The following is a 16293-nucleotide window of genomic DNA, read 5'->3' on the forward strand; positions in this document are numbered from 1 at the left end:
CGGACAGATGTAGGAGCAATTACAGTCCCGAGTGCTATGAAGGGGTCAAGCAGGGTGCCCAGACTGAGAATGACAAAGGACTTAGATAGGGTGCTCGGGAAGACTTTCACAAGGGAGTGATACTTAAAAGGAGACCTGAGCAATGAGAAGGAGCCAGACATGCAGAGATGCTCCAGGAAGTGTCCCTGCTAAGGGCATAGCATGCACGAGAGCCCGAGCTGGGGAAGAAACGGCAAGTTGGGAGAACTGAAAGGAGGTTCACAGGTTGCTTGTAATGAGTGTGGGATGATGAGGTTGGAGAGGGAGGCAGAAGCCAGACCACGCTGGGCATTGGGGCTATGGTAAGGGGTTGACGTTTAGTCTGTGATCCAGTGTACTTAGTGCATATGACTGTTTTTTATAAAATCGATAAAATTTAAGTTTAATAATTGAACATTTTTTATTTTATGAGGTTTCAAACATATCAAAAGCAGAGAGAATAGTATTATGACCCTCCCTATGTATGTATCACCCCAAGTCAACAGTTACTAGGGGTTCCTCACTTGTTTCATCTGCTCCCCACTTTACTGAAGCATATTTAAGCAAATCCCAGGGGACATCATGCCCCATCCCCTACATTCTTCAGCAACTCTAAAAAATATGTTCATTTTCTTACATAACCACAATGCCATTATCACACCCACCATAATTGATTATAATTCCTGGTTATCATCCAGTACTGAGTCTATAATTCAGATTATCTGGTTGTCTCAAAAGTGTCTTTTGATAGTTATTTGATTCAAGATCCAAACAAGGAACACACAGCATTCAGCTATTACATCTCCTAAGCTTCTTTTGATCTATAGCAGTCCCTATTCTTTGCCTCGTGTGTGTGTGTGTGTGTGTGTGTGTGTGTGTATGTGTGCATGCACGTGTTTTAATGCCATTGACTTGTCAAAGAAATGGAGTCATTTGTCAGCAGAATGTCCCACATTCTCGGTTCGTTTGCTTCCTCATGTTGTCATTTAACTTGTTTCTTGATCTATAATTCCTATGAATGGGAAGTTTGCTCTAAAGACTTGATCAGATTGAGGTTCAACTTTTTTGGCAAGAATATCATTAGCCATAACGTCCTTTATATTGCATCATGTCAGGAGACACAGTATTTAGTTGTCCTGTTCTTAGTGATGTTAAGATTCGTCAGTGAATTCAAGTGCTGGGAACTTGGTTCTATTGTATAGCTCCCATCAACCTCTTATCTAGTGGCTTTATTTTTTTATGAACTTTTGTGAATCAATTACTTTATTAAAAATATCTCAATGATTATTTTGATCCCTTCTTGACCACTTCCCATGTTGAAACTTCACTGCCCCCCCCCCCCCCCCGTGCAGTTTTCATCAGAGAAGAGAGAGGTAACTGTGGGCATTCTGGAAAAGTCTGCATGGAAGAGGAGAAATTGGGCATCAACTTTCAATTCAGATATCATAGAATGTTACTTATTTTGGGAGAGGAGGCGAGTGTCTATCTTGAAAGAAGTAAGTAGTTGGAAGAGATAAGAAGAGTTACTGGGTTGTAATAGCTTTCTGTGAATGTAGATATTGAGCCTAAGAATCCCAATAGAGGATGGTCTTTGAAAACTACGTACATATATTAAGGGTATCATCTCTTCTGTCTCCTTTAATCATTCCCAGTGGACATTTGCCTCTGTAGAACGTGAAGTGCTGATAGATGCTGTTAAGATAGAGGGCTAATGGGACAATCCCTATATCAAAGCTGAGCTGCACCTGTTCCCCAACCAAATCCCTGTAAGAACTGTTGGGGCCACGATCCCACCCCCCACCCCCATGAAGCAGCTGCAGCATAAATGTAGCCAGTTCTTAGTAAGTGATTTTTCCATGATGAGGGTGGACAAGTTGTGACATGTGTGCCTAAAGTTTCTGCTTGGGGACAGAAACTGGAGCAGAAGGGTCTGGGTAAGGCCTTACCAAACACCAGTGGACTGCAATGACCAGGACATTGCAAATGCATGGGGATCCTTGATGGGCAACCATGGATAGAAATCTTGAGACCTTAAGAAACCCAAACCACACCCTGCCACTGATGGACTAGGAGCCAGGCAGGTCGGGGTGGGAACTATAGAGTGTGCTCTGCAGAGGGGAAGCGGCTTAGTCCAGGCACTGGTGGTGATGTCTATCTGCTGGAAAAGTCACCCACAGGTGGTATGCTTACCTGGTCTCACTGTCACCCCATGGTCTTAAAAACCCCTTATTTTCCTCTCCTGGGAGCCATGTGCTCAGTCTTACCCATACTGAGACAGAGCTGTAATCTCTAGGTAGAGATGTCTGGTAGACTGATGGAGGTGCCAGACTAGAGCTTGAGGGTGGGGGAGAGGTTAAGGCTGGAAATAGATTTAGATTACTCTGCACTGGGCATCTCATTGGCTCTCAAGCTGGTTTTATTCATTCATTCATTCATTCATTCATTCATTCATTCATTCATTCATCCTCTCATGCTGTTTTAGTGAGTGTTTATGTATTTGACTTTTTAAGGTGTCTGTGGAATATGCATTGCAGATACATTGGCAGAAAAGTTACCAAAGAAGTTTCAGGGTTTAATCTGACCTGGGATGCTATAGTACCAAAATATATTTTAAAAGCAGGTTTGGGGTCAGTACAAAATAGATAGCAGGTGAGGGATCATACCTTACTAGAGAGAAAATAAAGGTAGAGTGGGTCTAAATTATCTGTTTAAGGAAGATGGTGCCCAAGCTGTTGCAACAGTCTCCACCTATGATCCTGCTAAGGCAGAGTGGCATCACCCTGTCTTTCCCCTGTTTCCCACGCCTGAGGTAGACTGGGCTTTGTTGCTTCTCACGTTCGCATGGCCCAGAGAAGAGGAGATGGGATGGGGAGGAGACGAAAAGAGAAGCACATCTATGCCCTCTGCTTAGCACTGTGGGGAGGGCCGAGGTGAGTTCTAGCTAGGGCTCAGCAGCACCCCACAGGAGGAGAGCAGCTGCCCCTGAGGCCGCTTCTTGGGTTCCAGCCACCCAGGGATTAGCTGGGCATAGCACAGGAGGTTGAGATTCTGAGGCCTAACACCTGATCTCAGGAGCGGATGGGTCTGAGGCACACGTGGGAAGGGTGGAGCTGTGGGTTTCGTCAGTGATATTGTGAAACCTACTAACCAAGCAGGCGCTCCTGCCAGTGAATGCCCTGTGCGGTCAGATGAGCTTTTCAGTACTGAGCTGTGGGCAGATCTTCTAGGGACCCATCCTGCTCAAAATATAACCTGGGGTCAGGGGCCGGCAGAGCTCCCTGAGTGAGGGTGAGCCTGTGGACTCTGCATTTAGAGTCAGGCCTGCCCAGCTGCTGGACAGGCAGGTAGATGGACAGGAAAGGTGGGCTCCCTGGGCACAGAGTCACACAGGCCAGAGAAGACCCGCCTATAATTTGACCAGGGTCTGGCAGGTATGAGAAGGATTTCTTGAGAGCTTGAGGGTGAATTGGGAAGTGACTGGACAAGAAACTACTTTTTATGCCTTTCTTCCTGGGTTTCATGGCAGGAAGCGAGGTACACCTTAGGGTCTACTGTTAGCCATGTACTTGCTGCCCTTCATACTCAGAGGGCGACTCTAGATGACTTACAGCCTTCACAATGTGGCCAGATCACCTTGGCTCCAAGTTCCCCTCAGATATCAACTTAAATGTCATTTCCATGACTCTCCATTTGGTTAGGTATCCCCACCATGAGCCCCAACATATGCTGTTCTTTTCGGTCCTGATGGTTTCTTTATTGCCAGGCCTTCAAAGGGGCATTTTTTTTTTACAGTAATGGAAGTTGACATGGGTGACAGTGGGAAAACACTGGGTTAAATTTGATTTCAGTCATCCAGGTTGTTTTTTTGGGGTGTTTTTTTTTTTTTGGTTTTGGTTTGTTTTTCTGGAATAACTATCTGTAGTTTTCTTATTTTCTGCCTCTCACACCTAAGTTCTCCAAGATCCTTCCCTTGCCTTTGCACACTGTCCCCCCCCCCCCCCCCCGGCTCTGATGAAATGCCACCTGGGCAGGCTGCTAGGGTGGGCACGGCTGGGGTCAGGAGGAAGAGGGCCTCCCCTTTAGTTTCTGATCTTCTGTCCTCAGTGTTTGTCTTCAGGGACCTGACCCTTCTAGAAAAACAAAAACAAAACAATAAAACCTCTAGACTTGTGTATTTAGACATACACATGTGTTTTCCCACGTTCCAGGCAGAGCCGTTGCCTGGCTGCTGCCTTCCCTGAGCCGCAGTCCAGTCGCAGGAGGCATGGCGTTTTTAAGCAGGATAAATTGCTGTCTAGTGGCTGCTCTTCTGCACCCGGGGCCATCAATCTTGTCTCGAATGCTGGGCCGCTGGGCTGCCTGCTCAGGCTCATCTTTCTGGGGCAGACTTATTTACGGAGCCACGGCAAAGGTAATCTCACTCCCCCAGCCCTGTGGCCCAGGCCTCTCGTGGCCGCTCTTAAAAATAGCCCAAGACAAGGAGAGCTAGGGTCCGGTTACCTGCTGCATGCAGGATCTGATCTCACCTCGCCTCCTGCACCTGGCAGCTCAGGCCTTCTGGGTGCTGGGTCCCTCTGCCTGTCAGTCTCTTGCCCGCTCAGAGCCAGCTATAGTTCCCCTTCAGGAAAGGGATGTGGAGGCGGGAGTCCTTCCCAGCAACCTTTGCCCAGCCAGTTGGGTGGGAAATGTCAGCCCTGGAAGTAGCGTGTCTATCTGTAGAAAATGACAGGTTGTCCAGTGGGTCAGGGCTGTTCCTGGGTACAGGCCCAGCATCGTGGGGTATGCCGCGTTTGGGGTAATGACTGTTTTTTCCACCTTCCGCCTTCCCTTCCCTGGGTAGCAAACACCTTTGCCAGTCCTGGAAGCTGGGGTGTGCCCTCTGTCCCCACATACCATGTTCTTTTCCCACTCGCTTCCCTAAAATCGGCCTGGTCGATGGGGTTCTGGCTGCAGCTTGGCCTGCGGTCCCAGCCGCAGCAGCAGTTTCCTAGATGACCTTGGGGGGGCCTCACCCTATAGTAGGCTTGGTTTTCTCCTTTGTGCAGTTAGGGTGGATAATTCTGGCTCCTGTCTTACCTCAAAGGGATGTGGTGGGATTGATTAATCAGACTGGGAAAAAGGAATCTGAAGTGATTCTGTCTGAAAAACAAGGGCTCTAGGCCTGCAGTTACCATCAGATTGGTGAGCCTGCTTCACTTCTTCGAGTGTGTGCCTGCTTGGGCGGGTGAGTGTGTGTGTTGGAGTGCGTGTCTGTGTATGTAATGTGAGCGTGTGTGTGTGTGTGTGTATGTGCGCATGTGTGCACACGCTCATGGAGGGAGTGGTTTACCTGACAGCTCACTAGTTGTGGACACTTGTCATTTGTGTGCCTCACAGCCTCCCCCATCCCCTTACCTTTTGGTCTCTTGGATGTGAAGGCTCTGGGCTCCCTGTCCTCTCTTACAGACTTGATATTTGGAGTCCCTTAAGGTCCCTGGGGAGATGGCTGAGAGGCAGGTACAGGCGAGGAAATTAAGGCTGAAGGAAAGCTAGTCATTTTCCCAAGGCCGGAGACACTCAGGACCTAGCCTGGTGCCTCTAGCTTCCTGTCCCACTTTTCCCTGACCCGGCCCTCACCCTCTAGTTACATGGCATGGTTTCTAATTTTGCCATGTCGTTTCTCACTTTCAGAATATGCTCCTGCTCTTTCTTCCCTTTGTGGGGTCTCGTCCCTTTCCTTTTTTTTTTTTTTTTTTTTTTTTTTTTAAATATGTCTTTATTGATTCCAGAGAGAGGAAGGGAGAGAAACATTGATCAGCTCCCTCCTGCACACCCCGGACTGGGGATTATTGAGCCTGCAACCCAGGCATGTGCCCTGACCAAGAATTGAACCGCGATTTCCTGGATCCTAGGTCGATGCTCAACTGCTGAGCCACGCCCAGCTGTTGTCCCTTTCCATATATCCCTTCACAGGATGCCCCAAGCTTCTTTTAGGAATCAGCTTAAACTTTCCTTCCCCGACACCCAGTGCTACTATGAGTCCCTCACCTTTCCCATTCTTTCCCAATGGTGGCACCCATCACACTTATTTAATTGCTTATTTAATCATCTGTCTTGCTGCCTGAATATAACGTCCATGAGGACAGGGCCCTTTGTGTCTTACTCATAATTGTCTAGCACAGTGCCTTCCACCTCATTGGGGCTTGGCACATATTTTAATTAATCATGAATGAATGAATGAATGAGTGGGTAAGTGAGGACCCAGTGCTCCTGATGACCTTGTTGACTGCATAGATGAACACACACAACTCCATTGTCCGTGGGATCCCTTTACCACCCACCACCACCCCACCCCACCCCATGCTGATGACTTTGATGGGACAGCAGGTTCATCTGGGCTCCTTGGTCTGTCCTGAGATTCAACAGGAGAGCTTGTCTGAGCACCTGGTTGCACTTTAAAGGAGGCAAAACCAAGAGCTCAGCTTTTGGAATATTTGCAGCCGGGAAAGAACTCAGAGGGCTCTTGGGCAGCCTCTGGGAGGAGTGAACTTCCCCCAGCACAGCCGCCAGGGCTGCTGACACCAATGGCTTCTTGAAGCTCACGCTCATCTCTCTTCCCCCTGATCTGTGTGTGACTCAGATTCAGCCAACTTCCAGCTTCTCCCCCTTCTCCTCCTCCCCCCAACCCCAGGTTGGGTGGTCGGGTCCTGGCCCCAGTCCGCAGGGTGGGGAGAGGCTGCCCTTCCCAGCTCGCCGAGCTCCCGCGGCAGTAGTGGCGGGCGTGGAGGCAGCGGACTTGCTGCGACCGACGTCTCCACCTGCTGGCCGCCCTGACCCTTGCTGCATCAGCTCTGTCCCCGCCGCCACTGCCGCTGTTACTGTTGCTGCTGCTGCTGCTGCTGCAATATTTTATATCCAGGGAGCCGGAGACCCCGGGTGGGAAGCATGGCCAGGCAGATGGCACTGTGTGCTGCTCCCACAAGGACCTACTCCTGCTGGCTGCTCCAGATAAGTTTCTCCTGAGGAAAAGTGCAAGGGGGTGGGAGCTCACCCTCTGACTGTGTTGCTGTCCCCCCCAGGGACCCTTCCATGAAGACTGAGGCAGGCGTAGCTGCCGAGAGCCTGCTGACATGACATCAGCCACAGAGTTTGAAAACGTGGCCAACCAGCCACCGTACAGCCGGATCAACGCCCGCTGGGATGCCCCCGACGATGAGCTGGATAACGACAACAGCTCGGCCAGGCTCTTTGAGAGGTCCAGGATCAAGGCCTTGGCAGGTACCGCTGGGGGCCGTGGGGTTTGGGGACCGGTTCTCACAATCCCAAGGTTCACTCCCCTCCTTGCCTGCGGTGAGTTCTCTGTGCACTGGCGTGAGCCCTGGCAGGCGGTGATGGAGACGTGGCTGCGTGGCTCGGAGAGGCTGGGCGCCTCGGAGAGAGCACAGGCTCGGGCAGCCTCTGCTCCCACGTGTCTGCCTCTTCCTCCCAGGCGGGAGATGGTGCCAGTGGGGCTGCCCTCTGCCTCTGTCCTGCATGACCTGTGGCCAAAGTCAGAAGGAAGAGGAAGTCTGGGCCAAGAAGTGTCTGAGGGGATGGACAACCGACAGAGGTGTGTGGGGCCTTTGTACGCACCTCGGTCTCCTGCCTGGACCTGGACAGAGGAACTGCTGTCATCCTCCCTGTGGTCCCAGAAGGAAGGGGTGATTTGATAGAAAACTGAGAACAGATAACATCCTGCTCACACTGCCTCAGAAAGTAGGATTTTCTGGACTAAACCTCTTATCCTGAAACTGGAATTAAATTAGATTTTTACTTAGCAGTTTCATAATAGATGTGTGTGTGTGTGTGTGTGTGTGTGTGTGAGAGAGAGAGAGAGAGAGAGAGAGACAGAGAGACAGAAAGACAGAGACAGAGAGACAGAGAGAGACAGAGACAGAGAGATCTTAAGTTTCCGGTAGAAATGGTTTCTCCTCCCCCTGCTGGCTGAGATCTGATTCTTGGGATCCCCCCACACCCCCCCACACACACCAGCCCCTGTGGCCACTGCCTCCCTGGAGCCTGGCCCAGGGTAGCTATATTCTGACCCTAAGTCCTTGGCCAGTAAGGAGTTTGAGTTATGGGGGGTGGTGTAGGGTGTATATAGGGGTAGGGGTGGATTATTTCACCTGCTCTGCCAGTGATTGGCCCAATCAGACTCGTTTCCCCATCATTGCTTGTTGCCGTCTCCTACCTTGTAAGAAGGGCAAGGCTTTCCCACAGGCCCTTTCGGGAGTGGATCTCCCACCGTCCTACTGCTCGTGGCTTTATCTGAATTTCATGCTAGTATTCTTCCAGCTTCCCTCCCTTTACTCTGCTCCCACATCCCTGGTCTCCAGCTGACCTTGAGGCATAAGCAGGGCCCTAGGCCCCCCTGAGACCATATTGACCTTTCACCTCAGGGGTGTCTGGGTGTCCCATCCCTGTAAAAGGAATGGGGTGGTGTCTCATCCTCTTGTGGTGGGGACTCCATTCAGGTCTCAGCAATGTCCTTGTTCTTTTTTTCTCTATTGCCTCCTCTCCACCACCCCTCCCACCTCACAAAATCCTTCCTTGATTTTCCTTGGGGACATCTAATAGCACCAACCCCTTGCTTTTGCTTATGTAATTTTAGCCTCTTTATATAACCAAACTCAGAGCCCTTGGCTTTGCCAGTCTGGTTGTACCTTCTTTATATCTCGTGCTGGCTGGATCTGGCTGCAGCGACCCTGGTGATGTGGCTGGAGGGCGAGAGGTACCATAGTCCATAAAGTTTGCCAAAGGACAGTGTGAGGAGCGGGACTGTCTTTTGTGCAGAGATCATTTGATCTATTTCACAGACACCCTGTTTTTAAGAAACCAAGGTAATTTTCATTTTAACAACTATCTATTGAACTCCTGCTGTGTGTGAAGCTAAACCCCTGGCCAGACATGGAAGTGGAGGGGGAAGCACAGAGAGGAATTCTACATATCACCTGTCTCTAAGGAGTTTATGATCTATTAGGGAAAATGAACGATATTCAAAATTTGCACAAGTAGAGTTAGAGAAGAACCAGAGGAAAGGCACATAATTAAACAGCAATGAGAGAGCAAAGGGAGAATGAAGGACTTGTTTGTGGAGGAGGGGGCTTGGGCTGGGGACTGGAGGGTGCGTGTGCCTCTGACAGGCGGATGGGCTACGAGTTTGGCCACTTGGCCTGTATGTGTAGCCAGGTCTGATGAGAAGCCTGGGAAACGAGTGGAAATGGGTCAATCGGAGAAGAGCCTCCACCAGCCTTTCCTGTTCCTCACTGATCATGCATCTTACCTACCAGAGAATCTGAATGCCCCACCTGGGAGAGAGGAACAACAGAGTGTAGAGTTGCATGGACCCGAACGATTCAGAACATCTTGGCTAACAAGTAAACATGGAAGTTTGGGGTCCATTTAGGATTTTTAAAAACATATAAAAACCTAAGCAGTTTACTGACTTTCCTCTCCTGAGAGTCTGCTCTGAGCAACCTGTGGGAGAAGCTAAGGCTTTGAGAAGGTGCAAAGTAGAGTGGCTGGATGGACCCATTCCGGGGGTAGGCAGAGCAGAGTAAGGAAGCGTCAGTCTCCCCTGTTTTAACTTCTTGACATTTTCTCTTTAGTACTGTCTTTGGAGCTGTCTGAGCAGTCTAGGCAGGGGTCAGTCTTTCCAAAGAGTCTTACAAAGCAGAAGCTACCTTCTGTTCCCATCATTTTGGCTGGCTCCATGGCCACCCCCACTCCTGAGAGTATTACAGCAAGAAAGGCGTTCGGTTCTGTGTTTCTTATAAGATGGTTGTGGTCTGCTTTGTAGCTGTATGTGGCAAGGATGGAGAGATTGGCCTGGCCTTTTCTTTTTGAAATTAAAGGTCCTGGGTGAGGAGGAAAATGTCACAAGACCCAGATTCAGGTCCTGGTTCCACCTCTAATGCTATTGCTACGGAGGATGGCTGAATCGGTTTCCTGTTTTATAAAGTCGGGAGAGTAGTACTTTTTCAAGGTTGTAAATATCAAGTAAGATGAAGTTTATGAAAGCTTTTAATTAATAATAAAATACTAGGTGAATGTTTATATTTAGAGGAAATCTTAGTATCTTTCTGTCCCTTCTCTTCTAACCAGCTTCAGAGGTTCAAGATCATTAGCTCATTCATTGTCCCAGTGACCTTGGCCTGTCCAGGGTCGGTTTCTTCCTTTGTAACCCTTAACCCTCTTTTTTCTTAGAAGGCCTGGGTTGGAAAAAGAACCAGGAACTGGGGAAGTTAGACTGATGCTTGTGTTTGGAGCTCTCAGCTTGGTCCCCGGAGACCCAGTGCCCGTGAGGATGAAGGCCTGTGCTGTGAAGATCTTTCTCCTTAAGGCCGGCCAGCCAGGATCTCAGCTGTGTCTCTTCCATTGGCCTAAGAAAGCAAAGGATGAGCCTTGTTAGATGCTCTTCCTGATGTGGCAGCTCCTATGAGCCCTTCTCTGCTTAGTGACCTGTAGCTAGAAGACTTGCATGTGGTTACCTGGACTCCATCTTTTCTGCCTCTTCAGTCAACTTTCTCTCAGCTCCAAAGGCAGCCCCCATTCTGCCTTTCTCCCTCCTTGGGCCAAAATTAACAGACCATCTGGTTACTCTGTACAGAAACCACCACATTGACCCCTCTCCAGAATGAATTACTCTGGGTTGGAAACTGCAGATCAGCCTGACTAAAATGAAACAGGGATTGGGAGGTGGGTAGAAAATGCTGCAGAAGGCTCCTGGAAGGAGGTGGATTTGACCTTGGCAATGCCAAGGGCAGGGCTGAGGACCCAGCAGGAATATTTACCCAGTAGGTCCCTGAGCAGATGTTAGTTCTCAATATCAGCCTCTGAAGCTGACAGCACTTTTTGAGGTTTTGTGGTGGGTGGACATGAGGTTCCTTCCTGAACAGCGAGCTGTCCTCTGCTTTGATGGCTCTGGCACCTCCCCAGACAGGCCACTTTTTGGACCTGCTGTGGAAGATGAGAGGAAGGGGAATAGCTGAAAAGGCCAAGTTCCTATCCCTCCAAGAGGTTCCAGCCTGGTGTTTCAGCAGAAAAGCTCCCAGTGTCTCCTAGAGTCACCCTCATTGTCACACACCCCTTCCCGTCCATCCGTTTTTCATACTGGGAGCCATTCCTTAAACATTTGTGGCACCTGGAGGAGGGATGGAGCACTACAGGCTGCAGGGGACTTACCAGCCAGGATGCGCGTCCTCTGTGTGCCCTCTCCTCGTCCCAGGGGAGGCCTGTGCTTGCCTCCTGCACAGCTCCTCGCACCTGGCCGAGTACCCCAGCGGCTCAGGGCAGATGTGGCCCAGCTGGGAGAGGAGCAATGCGGCAGAAAGGTGCTCCGAAAAGAGAAACCTGTGCACCAGCCACCCTCCCCTTCCTCTCCCTCTGCCCTCCTACTCCCCCTGCCTCACGCGTGTGTACAGCTTGGCATCCCAACTCCTTGGTACACAGAGGCCTCTGCAAGGTTGCAGACCAGGGCCTTCTAAGAAGCTGTGAAAAAGAGGGCCGGACATGCCCTTCCTCCCCTTCTGTGGCTTGTTAAACAATTACTGAGGGACAGACTACACAGAGTTGCCCTTTTCCAACAATGTGCACAAAATTGTGTGGCCCACTCAAAATCGGAATCCAGGCGATGTTTCAAACTAGAGATGTGCTGCTTTTCTGCATTCTCTCTTTGTAGCCTTCTTACTAGAAATGCGATGAGGCCAGCAGTGAGGTTGGTTGAGGACAATTCCGAGAACACAGAAGGACAGCAGGTGCACTACAGGCTGTGTTCTGTGCTCTGAAGCACATAGTTGCTGTCACTTTGAACCCTAAACCCTTCCAGACCCATTGTTCTGTGATTGACAGGTGTTCCTTCCGGGCCTTAGGACTGTGGTCCTCAGACCCTGCTGCTCCCTGCCCACCCACCTTGGTTCCCCAGGAACTTTCCAGAGAGGGTCATTGGGCTCCTTCCTGACTTTGGTGGCGAAAGATGATGCTTAGCCTTTCCCTGGACCCCTTTCCCCACCTGTATCATGATGTGGCTGAGCCCAGGTACCCCAGTTGTCTAAGAAGGGCTTTATGTCCAGAGGGTGAACCCTTAGAGAGCAGGGTTGTACCACACTGGGGTGGGGTGGGGTGGGGACCAGTAGCTTCTTGGCAGCCTGTTAAGTCAACAAATTCAGATGCAGCTGCTGGAGACCAAGGCATCAGGTGTTTATGGTCCTTATGTCTCTCTTAAGCTACCTGTGAGAACAGAGATGGTGTCACTAATGAGAGGTCTTTCAGGTGTTTTCTTCTCAGATTTGAAAACATGAAATGGAGTTTCATTTAGAGACTATATATTGAGAAAATATACTATTCACAGAAATATCTATAATCATTAACCATCATTTCAGTGTACTGTCAGGAAAAAAAAAATTGGCTCAGCACCTTTCTCTTGGAGGTTAGCCATCGTGAGTTTCCCTCCCTCCCCCCAGGCAGGCCACTGTGCAGAAAAACCTGCCAGTCACCCTGTGTGGACAAACCTGCAGGAGAGGCCAGTGTGCCACCTGCCCAGGACATAGCCCCCTCTCCCATGGTCCCCTCTCCCCTCTTGATAAAAGCTGCTCTTCCTCCATGAGAACCATTGCAGAACAAAGGCTGCTCCCTTTCTTGATGACTCTCATTGCGGAGATGCTCGATCAAATATTAATACACCTAGGTTAATAATAAGACTGTTTCCTCCCCGTATGGTGCAGTGAGTGAGCCATGTTAATAGCCTCCTCCATCTCTGGGACATTCCTGTGGGCTGTCAGCTTCATTCCCCGGGGCAGGCTGTGGCACCAGGCCTTGGCTGCGCTCATGGCTCCTGGGAGCAGCCGGCACCCGCTCCTCTCGCCCGCTGCGGTGGGCCCCCTGCATGCTTCTTGGCTGAGGAGGTGGCGTTTCCAGAGCATCTGTAGCAATTGTTCACTTTCCCTTTTCATCGTGTCACTGAGAGGGAATGACAGGGAGGCTTGGTAGCAGCCGAGTCTCTGGGAGCATTTTGCCTCCAAACACTTTAGCCTTCAGATTCTGGAAACTAGATCAGCCGGGAATCTCATTTTACAGTCTAGTGAGAGGGAAGTAGATCAAATAATCACACATGTGTTTATATACATACAGACATGTGCATAATGACAGTTATGAGAAATGCAGTGAATGTTTACTGAGAACTGTAAGAGTTTATAGCACAATCTATAGCTTATAACTCATCCAGGGATGAATAGGGCCTCTTTTGAACATGAGGGGAATGGTGGGTGGAGATTAAAGGGGCAGACGGGAGCCACATCACAGGGCCCTTATAGGCCATGCTATCATCAGGGTCCTGGCAGAAAGCAGCCGGACACTCAAAAGGAGTGGCTGAGGAATTTAACGAGGGGATTATGTGCACAGGAACAGCAGGGTTGCAAGATCACAGGGTGGGAGCCATGAGCAAGGAGAGCTGTAGGCTCTCAGGACTGGAGCCTTCAGTACAGCACCAGAGGGATGGAGCTGCTCCCAACCCATCAGCCTGCTTTTTGCGGGGAATTGACATGATTGCATTAGGGTTTTTACAGATCACTGTGGCCTCAGTGGGGAGAACAGGTTGTGGGGAGGAGATGCAACAGTCCAAGAAGGAGAAGGTGGCAGTGTGAGCCAGCTAGGGCCCTGAAAAGAAAGTGGTCCATCCCAGCAAAATCATTCTTCTGTCCTCCTGCCGCTGTCACAGGCTTCCCCCTAGTTCAGTGACCTTGGCGAAGTCACTGTTCTGCTCCAGGGCCTCCAGTTCCTCAGTGAAAAATGAGGGCCTAGAACCAGGTGATGCTCAAGGCCTGTCCAGCTCTGGCAGCCTGGGAAGAAGGCACCTGTAGAGCAGCTCTGCCCACGTGCCTCTCCACCCTGAAGTGCAGGGTTCTGCTCCCTGGCCTGGGGAAAGGGAATCAGTCCTTTTTAGTAAATCAGTGGATTCTCCAGAAATTCTCCCTGTTCATTAAAGGCTGGGCCGAGGCTGAGTCCTGGGGCATCTCGACTTCTGTGTCCTGCATTCTCAGCAAGTGTAGTGTTTCCATGCGGCCGTCACCTGCACACATGGTAACAATGCTCGGTGTTTGCGCAGCTGCTTTGTGTTCTAGGTGCTTTTCATCCAGAGGACCTCACTGACCCTTCAAGCACTCTGAAGGAGGCAGCGTGTAACTGCTACCGTGGCCCTTTCAGACAAGGGAGGTCACACAGCAGGAAGCGGCAGGACAGGACTAAAATCGCAGGGTTTTAAATCATCACAGTGCTGTTTGGGCTACGGTATCCGGCTGCTCTTGAATTTCCTTCAGACCTGCATTCTCTCCTTGGCGCCACACTTGAGACGCTCCTTCCCACTTTTCCTTCCACCACCAGCTTCTTGAGCCTCTTTGATCAAAAACTCTGAACTCATTTTGACTTCTGTCTTGCAGCCTCTGAATACTGTCACCTGACAGGGCCAGCTGACCCGTGTTCTGTGTTATTGTTCACATCAGCTCCTGTCATTTCATTTCCGTAGATCATTTGTCAGTGGAGTTATGTCCTCCAGCAACTTTTTAGTGAGATGTTGCCTTACCTAAGAACCTCCAGGCTCTTCTTTACCTGGAATATAAAATTCAAATTCCTTAGACTGTCCCTCAACTTCCTTTCTCTGGGTAAGTTTACTGCTTCTCACTCTCACCCACCAGACATGCACATATGTGCACATACACATTTGCCAGTTTCCACCTGAGGGCTTTAAACAAGGTCCCCTTCCTTCCCTGCCATTTGAATTTTTGTAGCTATTTTTATTTGTTTTTCCAATGAATTTTCTAATAGTTTCTCTAGTTCACCTAAACTTAAATAATATAATTTAAATATATTTAAAATAATATTAAATATATAGATTAATTTAGGGTAAACTGAAGCTTGATGATACTGAGCTTTCCTTTTTGAGAACTGGGTGTGCCTTTCCATTTATTCAAACCTTTTGTGTGTCTCGGGATCCTTTTAAGGTTTTCTTTATATAGATTTTGCATACTGTTTTTTTTAAAAATATATTTTTATTCAGAGAGAGAGGAAGGGAGAGGGAGAGAGAGATAAAAACATCAATGATGAGAGTCATTGATCAGCTGCCTCCTGCATGCCCCCTGCTGGGGATTGAGCCCGAAATCCGGGCATGTGCCCTGACCAAAAATCAACAGAGAGATGCTGGATCATAGGTCGATGCTCAACCGCTGAGCCTCGCTGACCTGGCTGCATACTTCTTTTTAAATTTAGGCTGAAACACTTTGTCTTTTTATTATCATTGGGAGCCCTACAAATTAATATTTCAGCAAATAATCCTGCCACACCTTCAGTGGTTCCTTTTGCCTCTAAAATTAAATCTAAACTACTTAGCCTTTTATTCAAGGCTTTCCACATCTGGTTTAAAACCTGTTTTCAACATGTTTTCTTCTTACCTGTAACTACTCAGTAGTCCCCTTGAATGAGCTCTGTCCTTTTCTGTCTCTCCTCATGGGCTCATTCCATCACCCTGCTCCACTCCTTGCCTGTCCAAAGTGGTTTTCTTCCTGAGAGCTGCCCCGCCTTGACTACTCCAATTAGAAATGCCCTCTCTCCTCTTTGACCCCCAACCATTTATTACCTGTGCCATTTATCTGGTAACTAATGTGATGTTATCTGGTGACAGCTTTTGTATTATTAAAATGAACCACCCTTTATCTCTTGTGTGGTTGCAAAATTAACTACTTGTAGGTTTGTGTCTTGTTTCCTCAACTAGCCTGTGAGGCCCTTGGGGACACTGAGCCTGCCTCGTGCTCCCCGCAGCATTTAGGATGGGCCTGCACGTGGTATTAGTAACAGTAGTGATGCTAACGATGGTAGTTAACGTGTACAGCAAGTTTTCTGTGGCCAGGTACTGCTTTAAGCACTTTCCATGTATGAACTCACATATTAGTGGATAAGTATTTGAATTTTGATATTGTGGGTTTACTTGACCTCAAACTAAACCTTTGAATTGGGGTATAAAGGAAAGATCACTCAGTCATGATAAAGACAGTAACTCTAGCTAGCTGGTCAGAGAGGAAGGTAAGTTTTCTAGGGGAAGGCCTGACATATAGAGAGGAATGAGAAAGGCCATAGCCTGGGAAGGAAAGGGAAAGAAACAGACAGGAATGGAGAGGCCCTGAGTTTGATGGCAGCGGAGGCACTAGTGGCTGATTCAGGCTGTGCTGGCGGACTTGTCTTCTTTCCTGTACTGGCAGAGTTAGGGCTCTG

General features: G+C 49.2%; 1 protein-coding gene across 1 annotated transcript in view; it reads left to right on the forward strand.

The window, feature by feature from the left end:
* The first annotated feature begins 7091 nt into the window (after nucleotides 1-7091).
* The window catches only part of SPTB (spectrin beta, erythrocytic), a 56831-nt gene continuing 47629 nt past the window's right edge, over nucleotides 7092-16293 (forward strand). The window contains exon 1 of the mRNA XM_016223891.2: nucleotides 7092-7275. Within this exon, the coding sequence (XP_016079377.2) occupies nucleotides 7128-7275 (148 nt within the window). The 5' untranslated portion in view covers nucleotides 7092-7127. The remainder of the gene's footprint in view (nucleotides 7276-16293) is intronic.

This window comes from Miniopterus natalensis, chromosome 1 (genome assembly GCF_054644295.1).
Source record: "Miniopterus natalensis isolate mMinNat1 chromosome 1, mMinNat1.hap1, whole genome shotgun sequence".
Lineage (NCBI taxonomy): Eukaryota > Metazoa > Chordata > Mammalia > Chiroptera > Miniopteridae > Miniopterus > Miniopterus natalensis.